Below are 16,632 nucleotides of genomic sequence, written 5' to 3'. Positions count from 1 at the left end.
AATTCCACGTCCGGTGACGCCAAGGTACACCGTCATTGTTTTCAGACAGGAAAACGCACAGTGGTCAGAAAAGCATTAGAATTTGGAATATATCTTTTATCGTTTCATTTCTACTGCATTTTGTTGATCTATGTATACGAGTAACAAGATCGTTTTGCGGAAAAATTTTAGACAGAGGTGGTGCAGACTGCTTTATTCTATGAAGTATTTCGAAACAAATTATTTTAAGAAATATAGAAGAAAGTCGAAATATTCTAATAACAAATAATTGATTTATCCTTGAAGTAAAGTTATTAATAGAAAATAAGTAGGTACTCTTATTGAAATTAGTTATTGAAGTTTGGAAATATCAAGTTTCGCATGTCTAGGAAATTTTCAGTTTTTTCAGCAGCTTTTTACCACTGTGTGCGATACGCCCTTTGGAATCGTATATTATAAATGCGCGTTCACAGTTTTTTCTCATTTGTTTTTTTGTTCTTGTGATTTTGATACTTCAATGGTGCATGTGATTTGAGATTTTTTCAGTTTAAAAATGTTTAACGGAATAACTCAAGCCGTTAGTTTCGGTTTAGTGTTGACAAAAAGTTGTAAAAAATCACTCAAGTTAAGTTACAATGTGACGACTATATTAACCAGGTTAGAATATTTTCGGTTAGAATATTATAGGTTGGTGATAGGGCTTTTCTAAGTCCGCCTGGCTAGCTACCACCATCTTACCTAAGTATGTCGCCATAACAACAATGTTAACAGCATTATTGTTTTCCGGCAGTTAGAGGTAAGATAGCCAGTTCCTCCGTGGTTGAGGATTCCGGGTGAAGCTCACTTCCACCTTCGGCCTGATCGTCACTTACCATTAGGTGAGATACAGGCCAAGAGCTTCCTCGTTAAGGATAAAAAAATATCTATAAAGAACATGGTCATATTTTGGCTTAATACTCAAATTTTCATCCATTCAACTTTTCATCCTTCGGTGCGGTTTTATGACAATTTAACTTTTGCCCAAGATTAAAGTAATCTTTACTCGTTGGGTTTTCAGGTCTTTGAGTCGGATTCTTAACTTATTCCTAAAACAAAGACTTTGTCGCGTTGAGACCCATGTTTCTTTATTTTATTTTAAAGGACTTTATATAGTAGGTACTTACCGAAGTCATAAATGATGTGTAGAGAACAGTTCAGTAAAACTTTAGGTACCTACCTAATAAAAAAAAAACAGTTACCTATTCATGTAATAGTAACGTAGTGATTACACTGTCGTGTTTTGTTCATTAAGGCTGGGTTGCACCATCTTACTTTAATTTTGACAAACGTCGAAAATCTGTCACATTAAATATAAAAAAAAACCGGTTATCGTTAAAGTTACGGTCAAAGTAAGTTGGTGCAACTCAGCCCAAGTGTTCGAAAAGGTGCTATAAATATTGAGGTCAGTTATCTATCATTTACCTTCCACTGATTCTTTTCAGGACCAGATCAACAGCCATAGACCACAACCAATCGGTGTCAGACTTCTACGCTGGGAAGTCTGTATTTATTACGGGAGGCACTGGATTTCTTGGAAAGGTAGTGTAGTTTTTTTACTTTACTTAGTAGTGTTCCTTTAAAAATTTTCTGATGCTAGATTGCTGAGGATATTGAAAGTTTGAATAATCTATACTTATAATAAATCTGTAGAGAGGTCAATTCTGTACATGAAATATATTTTCAAAATAACTATCAGAGGGTGATTAGTGATACTGATGCCAAAAATGCAATCAGTAAAATTATTGTCTGTCTGTCTGTCCGACTGTATGTTCCTTATAGAAACAAAAACTACTCGACGGATTTTAACAAAACTTGGTACAATTATTCTTCATACTCCTGGGCAGGTTATAGTATACTTAGGAATTCCCACGGGAACAGGAATTAGCGGGAAAATCTTGTTGTATGAAAAATCTAAACCGCTCAAGTTAGACGCTTGAAATTTGGCATGTAGGTACCTTAGTAAATTTAAAGCTCAGTTACAATAAGTAATTTCCGAAATTCCCACGGGACCGGGAATTAGCGGGAAACTCCTTTTGTATGAAAAATCTAAACCGCTTAAGTTAGACGCTTGAAATTTGGCATGCAGGTACCTTAGTGAACTTAAAGCATAGTTACAACAGAATATTGCAAAATTCCCACGGAAACGGGACTTAGCGGGAAAAAACATTTGTATGAAAAATACTAAACCGCGTAAGATAGATGAAGGGGTAAAACGGGATCCACGCGTACGAAGTCGCGGGCGGCCGCTAGTCTATAATATTCTAGGCGACTCTTTACTTAAACCAGAGCTTACAATACTAGTGGATTACATTTTGGTGGGAGTGGAAGAAGAGATCTCATGCAACAATGTCTTTTCTTATTCCTTGCGTTCTTTAAAACAATGAAATGAATAATTTATTTGTTTTTTAACATGGAGTGATGGTCATATAACTTAATAATCTATAATCTAAATTATTTGCACCTTTTTCAGGCTTACATCGAAACGCTACTTCGCAATTGTGAAGACATCGACAAAATATTCATATTAATTCGTGAAAAGAAAGGTGAAAGCATCGAAAATAGGGTTAAACATATGGTTAAGAACCCTGTAAGTTATTTTTATTTATTTGATTTTATTTTATAAACTTTGACGTTTTTCCTTGAATAGGTACTGTCTTACATCCTATCCTATTGAGGTTTTCCCGGGCCATATTTTGTTCTCTAAACAAAAATTAAAAAATTCAAGCATCAACAAAGCTAGATAGTGCATAATAAAAATAGGTATACAATTTTCTTATGTATTGTTATATTTAATGGCATTTTGTATTTTTATGAAATTCAAAGATTTTGATATTACTCTGATGCCTAATCTCAATATGAAAGTTTTACTAACTCAAGTATCACCTACACCCTGTATATACTAGCATCACGTTTCAACTACTCGTTTCATTATTTTTATGGTAAACGAGCCTTTGAAACGTATTTTGATAACAAACTTCAAGGATACCTTATTTTCAGTGTAATCTAACCTTTATACCTTTAACCGTTGAAGGAACATGACAGTTCATTATAATTATGAATTACTAATTAATTTTAATTAGTAATTAATGACGTATGTGTTTTGACGTAAGTTTTTTGTTTAAGATTTTTGGAAAAGTAAGGAATACAAAGCCCCAAGTGTTTGACAAAATAGTACCGATCATCGGCGATATATGTTTGCCCAAGTTGGGAATCAGTTCTAAGGATGAGCAGACCCTCAGAGATCAGGTAAATATACATAAAAGTGGGCACGAATTAAAATATCAGTTGGCATTTGGCATAACTCAGCAAATATGAAACCTGTAATTTGGAAAAAATAGTATGCCTATGGAGTCATTTACAGTATGTACTTTACCTACAAAAATGTTACATCTTTGTGTGTCTTTGTGTTTGTGGGGAGACGCTAATGGCACACACTACCGTCCAACACTCCAATATGTTTGTCCAACCTTTCAACTTTTAGAGAGGTTGTTCATGTTTTCTTTCATAGTTGGAACGTGGTGTAGACGATTGGGTCTTGAGTTGGACTGTTGGACGATAGTGTGCAGCCAGCATTAAAACCTAGTAGGGTTATGACCTTAATGTTACAGCCCACACGATAGAAGAAAAATGAAGATACCAAAACAATGTTGTATACATTAGGTCGGTTAAACGGATACAATTTCTTGTTCCATTGTCTGCGTATGCGATCCAACTGTCGTAAAGATCTAAACTTAGCTGTAATGTTAACAACAACAACAATAGCAAGCGGTGTCACAAACCTTATTAAAATTCACCATTAAAAAAACTCATAAAACTAATTTATTTTTGCAAATAGGCTTTTAAAAAGCACTTTTACCTTTGAATCTAAAAGGCTAGAGTTGGACTGTTGGACGATAGTGTGCAGCCAGCATTAAAACCTAGTAGGGTTATGACCTTAATGTTACAGCCCACACGATAGAAGAAAAATGAAGATACCAAACAATGTTNGATTTTGCTAGAATTATTGTTTATAACCCAAAATAACATATAGATAGGCTATAATTTATGACGATCTGTGACAGAATAAATTTCACGCGGGTGAAGCCGTGGGCAACAGCTAGTTTATTATAATGCGTGGAATACGCACGCGGGGAAATCCGTCGTCCGTGATGAAAATCGCACCATGTTAAAAACACCCCAAACCAGACAAAATACTATATTATACAGGTACCTAGTAATAAAAACCTGTATTCAATAACCACTAATTCAAGTCGCAAATCTCAATTCGATATTTTTATAATTTTTAATATTGATATTTTTCTTCAGACACAAAACCTGAACGAACTGTAAAAATCATAATAATAAGTTTATTGACAACAACAAACAACGCAAGATTTTTTTTGCATTTATTGATGGTAGGTACACCGTCATATAGATTGTGGCACCAATAAGCCAACGAGGTCTCAACACGTCTTTGTTACAATTGGAATAAGGTTGTGTTGTCAACTTATTGGCCACTTTGGGTGTCACGAACTATTTGACGCTGACTGTACCTATATGACGTGTGGAACATAAGACAACCTTAACACAGTTTTCAATGTAAATTAAATAATTTTAAATTCGAATCGGCGTAGTGTGCGCACTCCCATACATGACCACACTGATCAACTGCCCGACTAAAATATCGGCTGACGAAAAATCAACGGTGTGCGCCTACTCTTAAGGTTACCATTTTTGTTGAAAATATCACTTATTACAACTACACAGTGTTTAAGGCTTGGTATTTCTTCTAAAGTAGGTATTTCGCGCTGTCAAAATCTGCGCGCGCAATTCTTCGCCGAAAACAGCGCGTCAAAGAGCTCCCGCCACAATTTCCAGCTACACAGTATAGAAATACGCAGTTGGTTAGGTTAGGTTGACTTCCTTCCCTTCAAGCGTCACACTCACAACACTTTCTAATACAAATCATATCCAAGTGATACAAATTAAAACACCTTTCAGACTTTTTGGGAATATATTCTAGAATCGAATAAATATATAACACTGGTATTATTATACTGTGACTCATCAAAGTCATCATTGTCAAAAATATTGACAAATCGAGAACTGTCACGGCCAAAAAACTGGCACGCGTCCGTCCTCCGTAAGCGCCACCGCGCGACTGATTGAGATTGTCCAAGCCGTCATGGGCGATTTTTTCCACATTTTTTAACATAGTAACTAAATAAGACGCAATATAAAAATTTCATCCGTTAAAAGCCCTCAAGTTATTTCTGAACTTTAGTTTAGTAAAAGATTCAGAATCTCAAATCGCTTATTTTAAAAATAAAATCATAATTAGAAAACGAATAGAGGTAACTTTGGGAATTTATTCTATCGAGTCAACTTCATCAAATCGTGTTTCCATCCGTTAATAGCCCTAGAAAATATCCTCAACTATGCCCAAAAAAAATCTAAGCCTTTTATTTTACTGTTTAGTACCTCAAAAATGAAAAATGAAAACCTCATTTTCGCCATTTTCTCTGTTACCCGGCCTTAACTTTATCTGCCATTGGTGCCTAAAGGAAGGTTCACACAAGGCCAAAAGTCAAGCTTAAAGTAAAATGTAGATGACGGAGGATTGCTCAAAGTCTAACTATTTAGTTATTTAGATCTTTCAGCTACTACAGACAAAAATCCAATAATCATCATGATTCTGTAACTATGATTCCGTAACGTAAACGAGTAAGTTGAAATTCCACGTCCGGTGACGCCAAGGTACACCGTCATTGTTTTCAGACAGGAAAACGCACAGTGGGCAGAAAAGCATTAGGATTTGGAATAATAAAATAAATAATAAAATAAATCTTATACGAGCATAACAAGATCGTTTTGACTAAGGTGGTGCAGACTGCTTTATTCTTTGAAGTATTTCGAAACAAATTATTTTAAGAGATATCGAAGATGTAATTGTAAGTAGTGTAACATAAGAAGAAAGTCGAAATGTTCTAATAAAAAATAATTGATATATCCTTGAAATAAAGTTATCAATAGAAAACAAGTACTCGTATTGAAAATAGTTATTGAAGTATTGAAAATATCAAATTAATTAAGTTAAAAAAAAACAAAGGATGGTGCCAGGGTCTGGACCAAGTGCTGCCCAGAATCAACACATAGTGCATTTTGTTCCTCAGGCCAATATTAGTGTGTAAACCGAAGAGCACTGAAATCTATCCCTGGAGTTAAGAGAAAAAAAGAGTTTTGTTTTGAATTAATTACATACAAAATATCATCGATATATACGAACTACACATAAGATTTAGCGATTGTGGCATTAAATAACACTCGCTATGTTAAACTTAACCATACAGCATCCGTATACCTTACTTTAGTGCGACTTAGACATTCTTTATAAGCGATCTAGCGCTGTTGCAATAGTTTTGTTAGTTGACAGAAATCATTATTACCAAAATGAAGAAAAAGTTTTAGTACTCGATCCTTGCGAAAAAGCAAATTATTGGTGTATTACAATCGATTATTAAAGTTATTATAAGCTAAAACTTCTTGCTCCATTTTGGAAGTAATTCATTTCTGTCAAATAACCAAACTACTGCAACGGCACTAGATCGCTTATAATGAATGTCTAAGTCGCACTAAAGTAAGGTGTACGGGTGCAGTATGGTTAAGTTCAAAATGACGAGTGTTATTTAATGCCACAATCGCGAAATCTTATTAGTAGTTCGTATATATCGATGATATTCTGTATGTAAATAATTCAAAACAAAACTCTTATTTTCTCTTAACTCCAGGGATAGATTTCAGTGCGCTCCGGTTTACAAATTAGTATTGGCCTGAGGAACAAAATGCACTATGGTTTCATTCTGGGCAGCACTTGGTCCAACTTCTATACATGGATTGGCACTGTCCTTTCCTAGACATGCGATGTCTAGGAAATTTTCAGTTTTTTCAGCAGCTTTTACCACTGTGCGATACGCTCTTTGGAACGTTTAATATAAATGCTTCTTCATATTTTTTTCTCATTTGTTTTTTTGTTCTTGTGATTTCGATACTTCAATGGTGCTTGTGATTTGAGATTTTTTCAGTTTAAAAATGTTTAACGGAATTAATCAAGCCGTTAGTTTCGGTTTAGTGTTGACAAATAGTTGTAAAAAATCACTCAAGTTAAGTTACAATGTGACGACTATATTAAGCAGGTTAGAATATTTTTTATACAAAAGAACATGGCCATATTTTGGCTTAATCCTCAAATTTTCATCCATTCAACTTTTTATCTTTCGCTGTGGTTTCATGACAATTTAACTTTTACCCAAGATTAAAGTAATTTTTACTCGTTGGGTATTCGGGATTTTGAGTCGGGTATTCTTAACTTATTCCTAAAACAAAGACTTTGTCGCGTTAAGACCCATGGTTCTTTATTTTATTTTAACAAGGACTTTGTATATTAGGTAGGCTTACCTACCTAAGTCATAATGAGTTATGCAGGATGTGTAGAGAACAGTTCAATAAAACTTAAGGTACCTACCTAATAAAAAACAGTTACTCATGTAATAGTAACGTAGTGATTACACTGTCGTGTTTTGTTCATTAAGGCTGTGTTGCACCACCTAAATTTAACCGTAACAATAACGATAACCGGTTTTTTGTATGGAGTTTGACAGATTTTTGACGTTCGTTAAAGTAAGATGGTACAGTGCCCAGCCTTAGGCCGTATACAGAAATAAAGCTGGAAACTTATAAGCGCTTACCGGCGCTTGACAGCGCTGGTAACCGGCGCAGGAAAATATATGAACGCGCGCCGATAAGCACTGAACGGCGGCGCCGACAAGTTTCAACACGCGCTGGTCAGCGCTGGATTGGCATTCAACTTGCTTCCTTTGTGAACGAACGGACCAGCGCTGACAAGCGCTGGTAAGCGCTTATAAGTTTCCAGATTTCTTTCTGTATACGGCCTTAGTGTTCGAAAAGTTGCTATAGATATTGAGGTCAGTTATGTTGTCATTTACCTTCCACTGATTCTTTTCAGGACCAGATCAACAGTCATAGACAACAACCAATCGGTGTCAGACTTCTACGCTGGGAAGTCTGTATTTATTACGGGAGGCACTGGCTTTCTTGGAAAGGTAGTGTACTTTTTTTACTAGTTCCTTTAAAAATTTTCTGATGCTAGATTGCTGAGGATATTGAAAGTTTAATGCCTGTTTTCACCATCAATCCCTAGTTTTTAAGTAACCGCTAGGTGAACACACATAAGGAATTTTGTTTTCAAAGGGGTCACTTAAATATTAGGGATTGATGGTGAAAACGGGAATTAATGTATTATATTCTAGGCGACTCTATAGTAAAGCTTAAACCAGAGCTTACAATACTATTGGATCATAATTTTGGTGCGAGTGGAAGAAGAGATCTCCTTTCATTACTCCTTGCGTTCTTTAACAATTTATTTGCTTTTTAACATGGAGTGATGGTCACATAACCTTATTCTTCTTTTCGTGTCGACAACAAACCTACACAGAGTCAGCCCAAAACTCCGCCATAAGAGTGGCGTTGTCAGTAGCACTCATCAAATCCTCCTGAGTGCAGTAGCTTGACCTTTTGTTACATAACCTTATAGTCTTAATTATTTGCACCTTTTTCAGGCTTACATCGAAACGCTACTTCGCAATTGTGAGGACATCGACAAAATATTCATATTAATTCGTGAAAAGAAAGGCGAAAGCATCGAAAATAGGGTTAAAAATATGGTTAAGAACCCTGTAAGTAATTTTTATTTATTTGATTTTATTTTATAAACTTTGACGTTTTACCTTTAATACTGTCATACATCCTATTTAGGTTTTTCCGGACACTATTTGTTCTCTAAACAAAAATTAAAAAAATCAAGCTTCCACAAAGCTACATGGTGCATAATAAAAATATAGGTATACAATTTTTCTTATGTATTCACATTTGGCATTTTGTATTTTGTATGAAATTCAAAGATTTTGATATTACTCTGCTCTGATGCCTAATCTCAATATGAAAGTTTTACTAACTTAAGTATCACCTACACACTGTATATACTTTCATATTTTTTATGGAAACGAGACTTTAAAACGTATATTGATAACAAACTTCAAGGATACCATATTTTTAGTGTAATCTAACCTATAACCGTTGAAGGAACATGACAGTTCATTATTATGAATTAATAATGATTTTTAATTAGTAATTAATGACGAACGTATTCTGACGTTAGTTTTTTGTTTAAGATTTTTGGAAAAGTAAGGAATACAAAGCCCCAAGTGTTTGACAAAATAGTACCAATCATCGGCGATATATGTTTGCCCAAGTTGGGAATCAGTTCTAAGGATGAGCAGACCCTCAGAGATCAGGTAAATATACATAAAAATGGGCACGAATTAAAATATCAGTTGGCATAACTCAGCAAATATGAAACCTGTAATTTGGAAAAATAGTATGACTTTGGAGTCACTTACAGTATGTACTTTACCTACAAAAATATTACATCTTTGTGGTTGTGGGGAGACGCTAATGGCACACACTACCGTCCAACACTCCAATATGTTTGTCCAACCTTTCAACTTTTAGAAAGGTTGTTCGTATATATTTATTTGACACAATCCGCCATTCATACTCGTAGTTGGAACGTGGTGTAGACGATTGGGTCTAGAGTTGGACTATTGGACGATAGTGTGCAGCCAGCATTAAAACCTAGTAGGGTTATGACCTTAATGTTACAGCCCACACGATAAAAGAAAAATGAAGATACCAAAACAATGTTGTATACATTAGGTCGGTTAAACGGATACAATTTCTTGTTCCATTGTCTGCGTATGCGATCCAACTGTCGTAAAGATCTAAACTTAGCGTTATCAACAACAACAACAAGCGGTGTCACAAACCTTATTAAAATTCACCATTGAATCTAAAAGGCGATTTCAGCATCATTTTTGAAGGCTTGTTTTGTGTGTAGTGGCACTAAAAAGTTTTCACTTCAACTAGGTATCAGTGGTCTTCCACTCAGCTGCTACTGTCAAGTTCAATGAGCCCTTGGAAGTTGCTATGAATATCAACTTCGAAGGCACCCGAAGGATAGTCGACCTTTGCAAAGGAATGAGGAAATGTGAAGTAAGTACGGGAATGATTGGCAATAGCATACAAAAACACAACTTATTTTGGGGATAGGTTTTTAGCTGTGTAGTTTCAGCAGAACAAAATAAGTCCACCCCACTCTTCCCGTGGATGTCGAGTAGACTAAGGGATTATTATGTTGACATACCCCTACCCGTAGTACCCAGCCCATCTAGGCAGCTAATTCTGGTAAAGGTAAGGTCGATTCTTATGCAGTAGAGAAAAAATAACCTATGATGATGATTGCTATCTGATAAGCAAGAAGGTAATATTATAAATGTAAAGTTTTAGGTTTGAGTCATATTATTTTACTCTGCTCTCTCTACCACAAGGCAGATAACAATGTAGTAATGATTAAGAGATGGTGTCAGAGAAGCCCAATGATGGAGACAAATACTAAAGATTTGAAAAGATTGTGCTATGAAAATCATTTTTAAATTTCTTAGCGATTAGAATCGCTTCTCAAACTTTATAAACGTTTATTTAAAAAGAAAATCTTTTTGTTTCAGAATTTCGTTTACATATCAACGGCATTCAGTCAGACCATGTACGATACTTTAGAAGAAAAAGTCTATCCCGCCCCCGCGAAGGTTGAAGAGATATACGAATTTATGAAAAAGTATCCAAATGATGTTAAAAAAACTATGAAATATATCGGTAAGTTTTATATTAACGATTCATCACCAACATCATCATCATTTCAGACATAGGACGTCCACTACTGAACATAGGCCTCCCCTTATAGTTTCCATAATAACCGGTTGGTAGCGGCATGCATCCAGCGCCTTGCTGCTGTCTTATGAGGACGTTAGTTCACCTTGCAGGTGGAGCCTTTAGGCTGACATTCATTTACATTCGTCAAATAATAGTCTAATTAATTAAGACAGTGTTATAAGTATTTTATTAAAATTATTTAAAATTATTTTTCAGGGAAACATCCATCTACATACACGTTTACGAAATGTTTGGCGGAAAATTACATTGCAACAGACCCTGTAGTTCCGACAACCATCGTACGGCCATCAGTTGGTAATTTTTTTTCTTTACATTATTATGATTAAAGTACTTTTTACATTAAAAAAAATACTTTACTTCACATCAAACCCTAAACGGTCACATAAGACTGCAATAACAATTGATAACTTCGAACTCCTCTTATGTTCTTCTTATTAATTTCGTTGCGGGTCCAATGACAGTTTAACTTTTCCCCGGGACAAACTTGAGCTTCACTGGTTGCGTTTTATTGGCGGTCAAGCCGTAGATCTTGGCTACACAGGAGTTGCAGCCGTGGGAACGAGACGATTCGCGAATATTTGAAACAGGTTTGTTTTATTTTCAGTTAATTCGACATACAGAGACCCAGTGCCTGGTTGGCTGGACAACTGGTACAGTGTCACAGGAGTATCCTTTGACGTGGCCAGAGGACTCAACCACTACTTCATTGGCAATAAAACGAACGTCTTCGACGCGATACCCGTGGATTATGTCTCCAACTGTACCATTGTTGCTGGAGCTAGATATACAAGGTAAGTATGTGATCAGCAAATTAACAGTTATTAAAATTTCTTAGCTATTACAGTTGCTAATCAAAGTAAATTATAAATACTTTAAAAAATCGAACTGCCTAAGGCGGGAATCGAGACGAACGACCTTTCACTGGCCGAGCGACTGCAAATCTGCAAATTAATGTTGTTCTAAAGTACCTATTGTACCATTTATTCAGTTATTGAGAGTTTCGTATTGAATGGTCGCAGAACGAAACTCTACATTTTTTTTAAATAACTTGAAAATGTCGAACTGCCTAAGGTGGGAATCGAAATCACGACCTTTCATTCATCGGGCGACTGCTCTCACCATCCTTGGTTTAGATTCCCACCTTAGACAATTCTATTTTTGAATTTATTTGAAAAAATATGGAAATGCGACTCTAACGCCAGAAAATTTTGATAAAACTTTACTTTGCTGCTTCGATTGTAATAGGATGGCACGTAGGCGTTTTTTTTGCAACAGAAATGTATCATCTGGTATATTGAGGATGCTAGTAATTTGATAGCACACCTTTAGCCATTTTTTTTAATTTATATTTTTGTTTACAAAAATATCATTAATAATTTTATTTGCAGCGAAAACGGGATTGTCCCGGTTTACAACAGTACTTCGTCTGGGTCAAATCCGATTCTTTGGATGAATTTTCACGAAGGTTTCATCCGCGAAAATATGAAATTTGGTTATTGTGAGTATCATTTTATTGTTATTTTGATAACACAGCATACTATCTTCTAATTTCCGAGAAGTTCTTTCCTATGGACCCGTGGAAAAATTTAATATTCAACCTGATTTTTTTGACAAATGTTTTAAACATTACCTTGTTTATGTTCTGACAGGTTGAAGCCGAACCTAATACGACTCAATACCATAACAATTCTAGCAACGTTTAGCATGTCACATTTAGATGCAATAATGAAACATGTATCCTTCTTTACGGGTCGTATAATAAGCTTCTTATATCTGTTTGTAGAAATGTGATTAAATAAAATATTTCAAAAATAATTTCAGATGAGAGAAAGCCATATTTCAGTATTACGGAATCCAAAATTAAGTACAAATTGTTGACGCTACTGAGAATGAAGATACCAGCTCATACTGCCGACCTCATGCTTCGAATCCAAGGCAAAAATCCAAGGTAAGTAACTTGATCTGCTTCTTCTCAGCACTGAATCCTGGTCCGTGAGCACATGGAATTTTGTCCAATGACCCCAAGCTACCCATCCTTATCGCTCGCGCGTAATTATGTTGCTGTCGCGCTCGCACACTCACTGCGGGCGCGCGTCGCACAGTCGCGACGGACCAGGCTGTTGGAAACCAACAAGGAGTTTTTATACTTTTTATTACTTTTTCTTCTAAACAAAATAAAATCAACTACTTCTTCACTTTGACAGCTGAAAGAAAGTCGTTTTATTCATACATTTTATCCATATTTTAATACATTAGTCCAATTATTCAGTAATACAATAATTAATTTATGTCATAAGCAACATAAATTTGGTGCCGAAACCCATACATCGTTTACATTGGTTTTTTTGTGAGCTGCTAGAAAATTATCCCGAGGGCCAACGCTGGCATAGTTGCCGATTGCAGTATAGATAATTATGGCTACCCAGGTTTGTGGTGACACCAACCAAAAAACCANTCCTTAACTGCGGTTGCTGCACCTCTTCCTGGCACTCTGCTGAACGACTCTGTGTTACCTAATGTGGCTGCCCCTCTTCCTTGTACTCTCCTGTACGATTTTATTGCTTAGCCATATGCCTGGTCCAAGGTTCGACGCCACAAAATCAACTTCGTACGAGTGAAAATAGTTTAAATACTATTTCCCGTGCTTGCAACATTTTTCTTTACTGCTTCGCCTCTATTACTCGTAGAGTAATTGTATATATCCTATAGCCTTCTTCAATGTATGAGCTATTCAACACAAAAATAATGATTTCAATCAAACTAGTAATTCTTAAGATTAGCGCGTTCAAACAAACAAACAAAAAACTCTTCAGCGTTTTAATATGAACTTGTTGTTGTTGATTTTTGGCGTCGAACCTTAGACCAGGCATACGGCTAGGCAACGTAGTCATGCAGGAGGACACAAGGAAGAGGGGCAGCCACAGTAGGTAACACAGAGTCGTTCAGGTAAGTGCCAGGAAGAGGTGTAGCAACCGCAGTTAAGGAACGGCTGGGACGAACAAGGATAGGCGCATCAAGCTCGTAAGCCTTGATAGGGTTACACTGGTTGAGGTGGCCCTTTTCAAGACTTGGAAGCCTGTGGGTAACAAACCATTGGACGTGGAGAGGGTCATTAAATATACGTATATTTTCTACTTTGCCGAACTTTAGCGCGAGAGCGGTTTGTCCAAAACAAATGAATTTGGTCTTATTCAATGCAGGATTAAGTGCCCTTCAACCGTTATGAAGACCACTTTTTGATAGGGTAAGTCCTTTACGCGGTATAACCGGAAAACCGAAAAAATGCCCCTTTCGGGGGCCCCCACCACTTAAGCACAACTCCGTCGAAGTCGAAAACTTAGGAGAGTCTTAATGGGCAACCAATGAAGCCATTAAAACAATAAAATCTTTTGTAGGAATTATTTCCTTTTTAAAAGCTAATTCTACTGGACTAAAGCTTCTAATTTCTGTTTGTAGAAGTGTGATTAAATAAAATATTTCAAAAATAATTTCAGATGAGAGAAAGCCATATTTCAGTATTACGGAATCCAAAATTAAGTACAAATTGTTGACGCTACTGAGAATGAAGATACCAGCTCATACTGCCGACTTCATGCTTCGAATCCAAGGCAAAAATCCAAGGTAAGTAACTTGATCTGCTTCTTCTCAGCACTAAAGCCTGGTCCGTGAGCACGTAGAATTTTGTCCAATGACCCCAAGCTACCCATCCTTATCGCTCGCGCGTAATTATGTTGCTGTCGCGCTCGCACACTCACTGCGGGCGCGCGTCGCACAGTCGCGACAGCAATATAATTACGCGCGTGCGATAAGGATGGGTAGCTTGGGGTCATTGGACAAAATTCTATGTGCTCACGGACCAGGCTTAGCCATTTATTGTCCCGAAGCAGTGGTAGGGTTAATACCGTGACGTGTGAAAGTGCTTTTAAAAGCCAACTTGCTGAAATAAAATGAGTTTTATGAGTTTTACAAGAATTTATACAGGGTGTCCCAAAAATTTGTGTAAGCTTAAGTCCAGAGGTGGAACATCAGTAGAGCTATCCGAATCACTCCCATAATGTTCCGCGATTTTTGATAATTTTCGAGTTAACATGGGCGGGCTAGTGTCGGCTCATAAACCCATTTACCAAACACCCTGTAATAATAGGTAGCTTAAAAACCTTCATTTAATTTGCAGGCACGTGAAACTCTTGAAAAGAGTTCTGGCGACTAGATCGGCCTACGACAACTTCCAGCTTAACAACTGGGTATTCAAGAATGACCGAGCAAGAGAACTGTACGCTTCTTTGTCCGATGCTGATAAAGCCAAATTCCCTTGCAACCCAAATGACATAGACTGGGATGAGTACATCAAGATATTCTTTAAGGGTGTGAGACAGTATCTTCTGTCGTCTCTTATAATTAAAGAGAACGAAATTTACCCGCGTAGAGTGAAATAATCAGTCTGAAAACGAAAGTAATTAATAATTAAGAATAAGAATAATTATTCAGAATTTCTGCATCAGTGGTGGAATTGTGTAAAGCAATCGTAATCATTTGACAGTTCATAACGTAAGATAAAGTCAGTAAAACGTTTGACAGAATAATCGTACGTTATGAACTGCTTTACACAATTCCACCTTAGATTTTGAATGTATAGCGTACTTATTTACTTATAACAAATGAAGTTATTAAATAACCTTATAAATCAATTGAAGAAATATGCCTTTGTTGGAAGGTTGATAATGATTTTTGCTTTTCGACGTTACAATCTCATTTAGATCCTTTTTGACCTGTTATCGAAGAAGTTGTTTTTGGGACCTACATAATAAACATTTGGCAATTGTTTGTTTTACTTGAATGTACTTACTTACATAGGTAAATAGTGTGACACCCCATAGGCTACAGCCTTTTAATCGGCCGATAGTTGGGCCCGATTCTAATTTGTGTGACGAATCGGCCGATACTAATATGCGCACTTTCATACATGTCCTATTGTCCATACTGATTAATAGCCCGACCCAACTTTCGGCCAAGTAAAAGTCAGTGGTCTACTCTACTGCTTTTGGCACTAACATGCCGCAAATGATCAAAGTCGGTTACCATCCGTCAGGAAAGATTTTTGGGAAACTTAGAATTAAATACTTTTTCTTGGAAAGTCCCTAAACATCTGTAGAGAAAAAATAATATTAATTAATTTGATTAAGGTAATTTTTAAAGTTTATTGTAAATGTATTATAAAATTGAATAAAGTAGCATAGTTTCACTAGAAAATTAACTTCTGGTACAAGAAGCTCAATGTACCTACCTATTAATTAATGAGACGTTTCGTTTTTGAATTTTCATAACATCTTGTGGTAAGAACTATGATACATAGGAACAAATATGCAACGTTTACAGTATTTATATACCTTTTGACCAAAACATATCTGAAAAGTATCGCCTTGGGCAAAAATACAAAATGTCAGGTACTTACGAAGCTTGAGGTTTCCTTAGAAAAGGCGTAATGTGAATTTGATGCGTAACATATTGGAGTCGTTAACGTGATGACCGTTAACGTTATTCGTAAATCATTTACGTGGCCCTTAGCCCCTTAATGCGTGTTTACCGAAATGTTTACTTTACTACCTAATAATCTAAATATAGGTGATAGTGGATGGCCAATGATCTTAAAAACATCTCTAGTTTATCTTCTTTCCAATGATATGTCACGTAGTAATTAGATATTGAAATTCGTCAAAAATTTAAAGTTTCGGGAAGAAAATGGAACAATAATTCAATACAAATAATAAA

At 36.0% G+C, this 16,632-nt stretch overlaps 1 protein-coding gene across 2 annotated transcripts; it reads left to right on the top strand.

The window, feature by feature from the left end:
* Window positions 1–479: 479 nt before the first annotated feature.
* LOC114354012 (putative fatty acyl-CoA reductase CG5065) lies at window positions 480–15,813 on the top strand. Of its 2 annotated transcripts, none has more exons than XM_028306231.1 (11): window positions 480–636; window positions 1,461–1,557; window positions 2,489–2,605; window positions 9,246–9,368; window positions 10,000–10,125; window positions 10,638–10,785; window positions 11,059–11,157; window positions 11,468–11,654; window positions 12,252–12,361; window positions 12,685–12,811; window positions 15,038–15,811. In XM_028306231.1, the coding sequence occupies exons 1-11, from the start codon at window positions 533–535 to the stop codon at window positions 15,297–15,299; spliced, it is 1,500 nt and encodes a 499-aa protein (XP_028162032.1). In that variant the 5' UTR covers window positions 480–532; the 3' UTR covers window positions 15,300–15,811. The 2 variants fall into 2 exon arrangements, with proteins under 2 accessions (XP_028162032.1, XP_028162033.1); XM_028306232.1 differs by lacking the exons at window positions 480–636; window positions 1,461–1,557; window positions 2,489–2,605 and adding exons at window positions 7,017–7,190; window positions 8,021–8,117; window positions 8,634–8,750 and having other exon boundaries at window positions 15,038–15,813.
* The last annotated feature ends 819 nt before the right edge of the window (window positions 15,814–16,632 follow it).

The sequence above is a fragment of the Ostrinia furnacalis genome, unplaced genomic scaffold, assembly GCF_004193835.3.
Source record: "Ostrinia furnacalis isolate ACB-3 unplaced genomic scaffold, ASM419383v2 OfSCF1909, whole genome shotgun sequence".
In the NCBI taxonomy this organism is placed as follows: Eukaryota; Metazoa; Arthropoda; class Insecta; order Lepidoptera; family Crambidae; genus Ostrinia; species Ostrinia furnacalis.
Note: the sequence above shows the minus strand (reverse complement) of the source record. Positions and strands in the feature narration are given on the sequence as shown.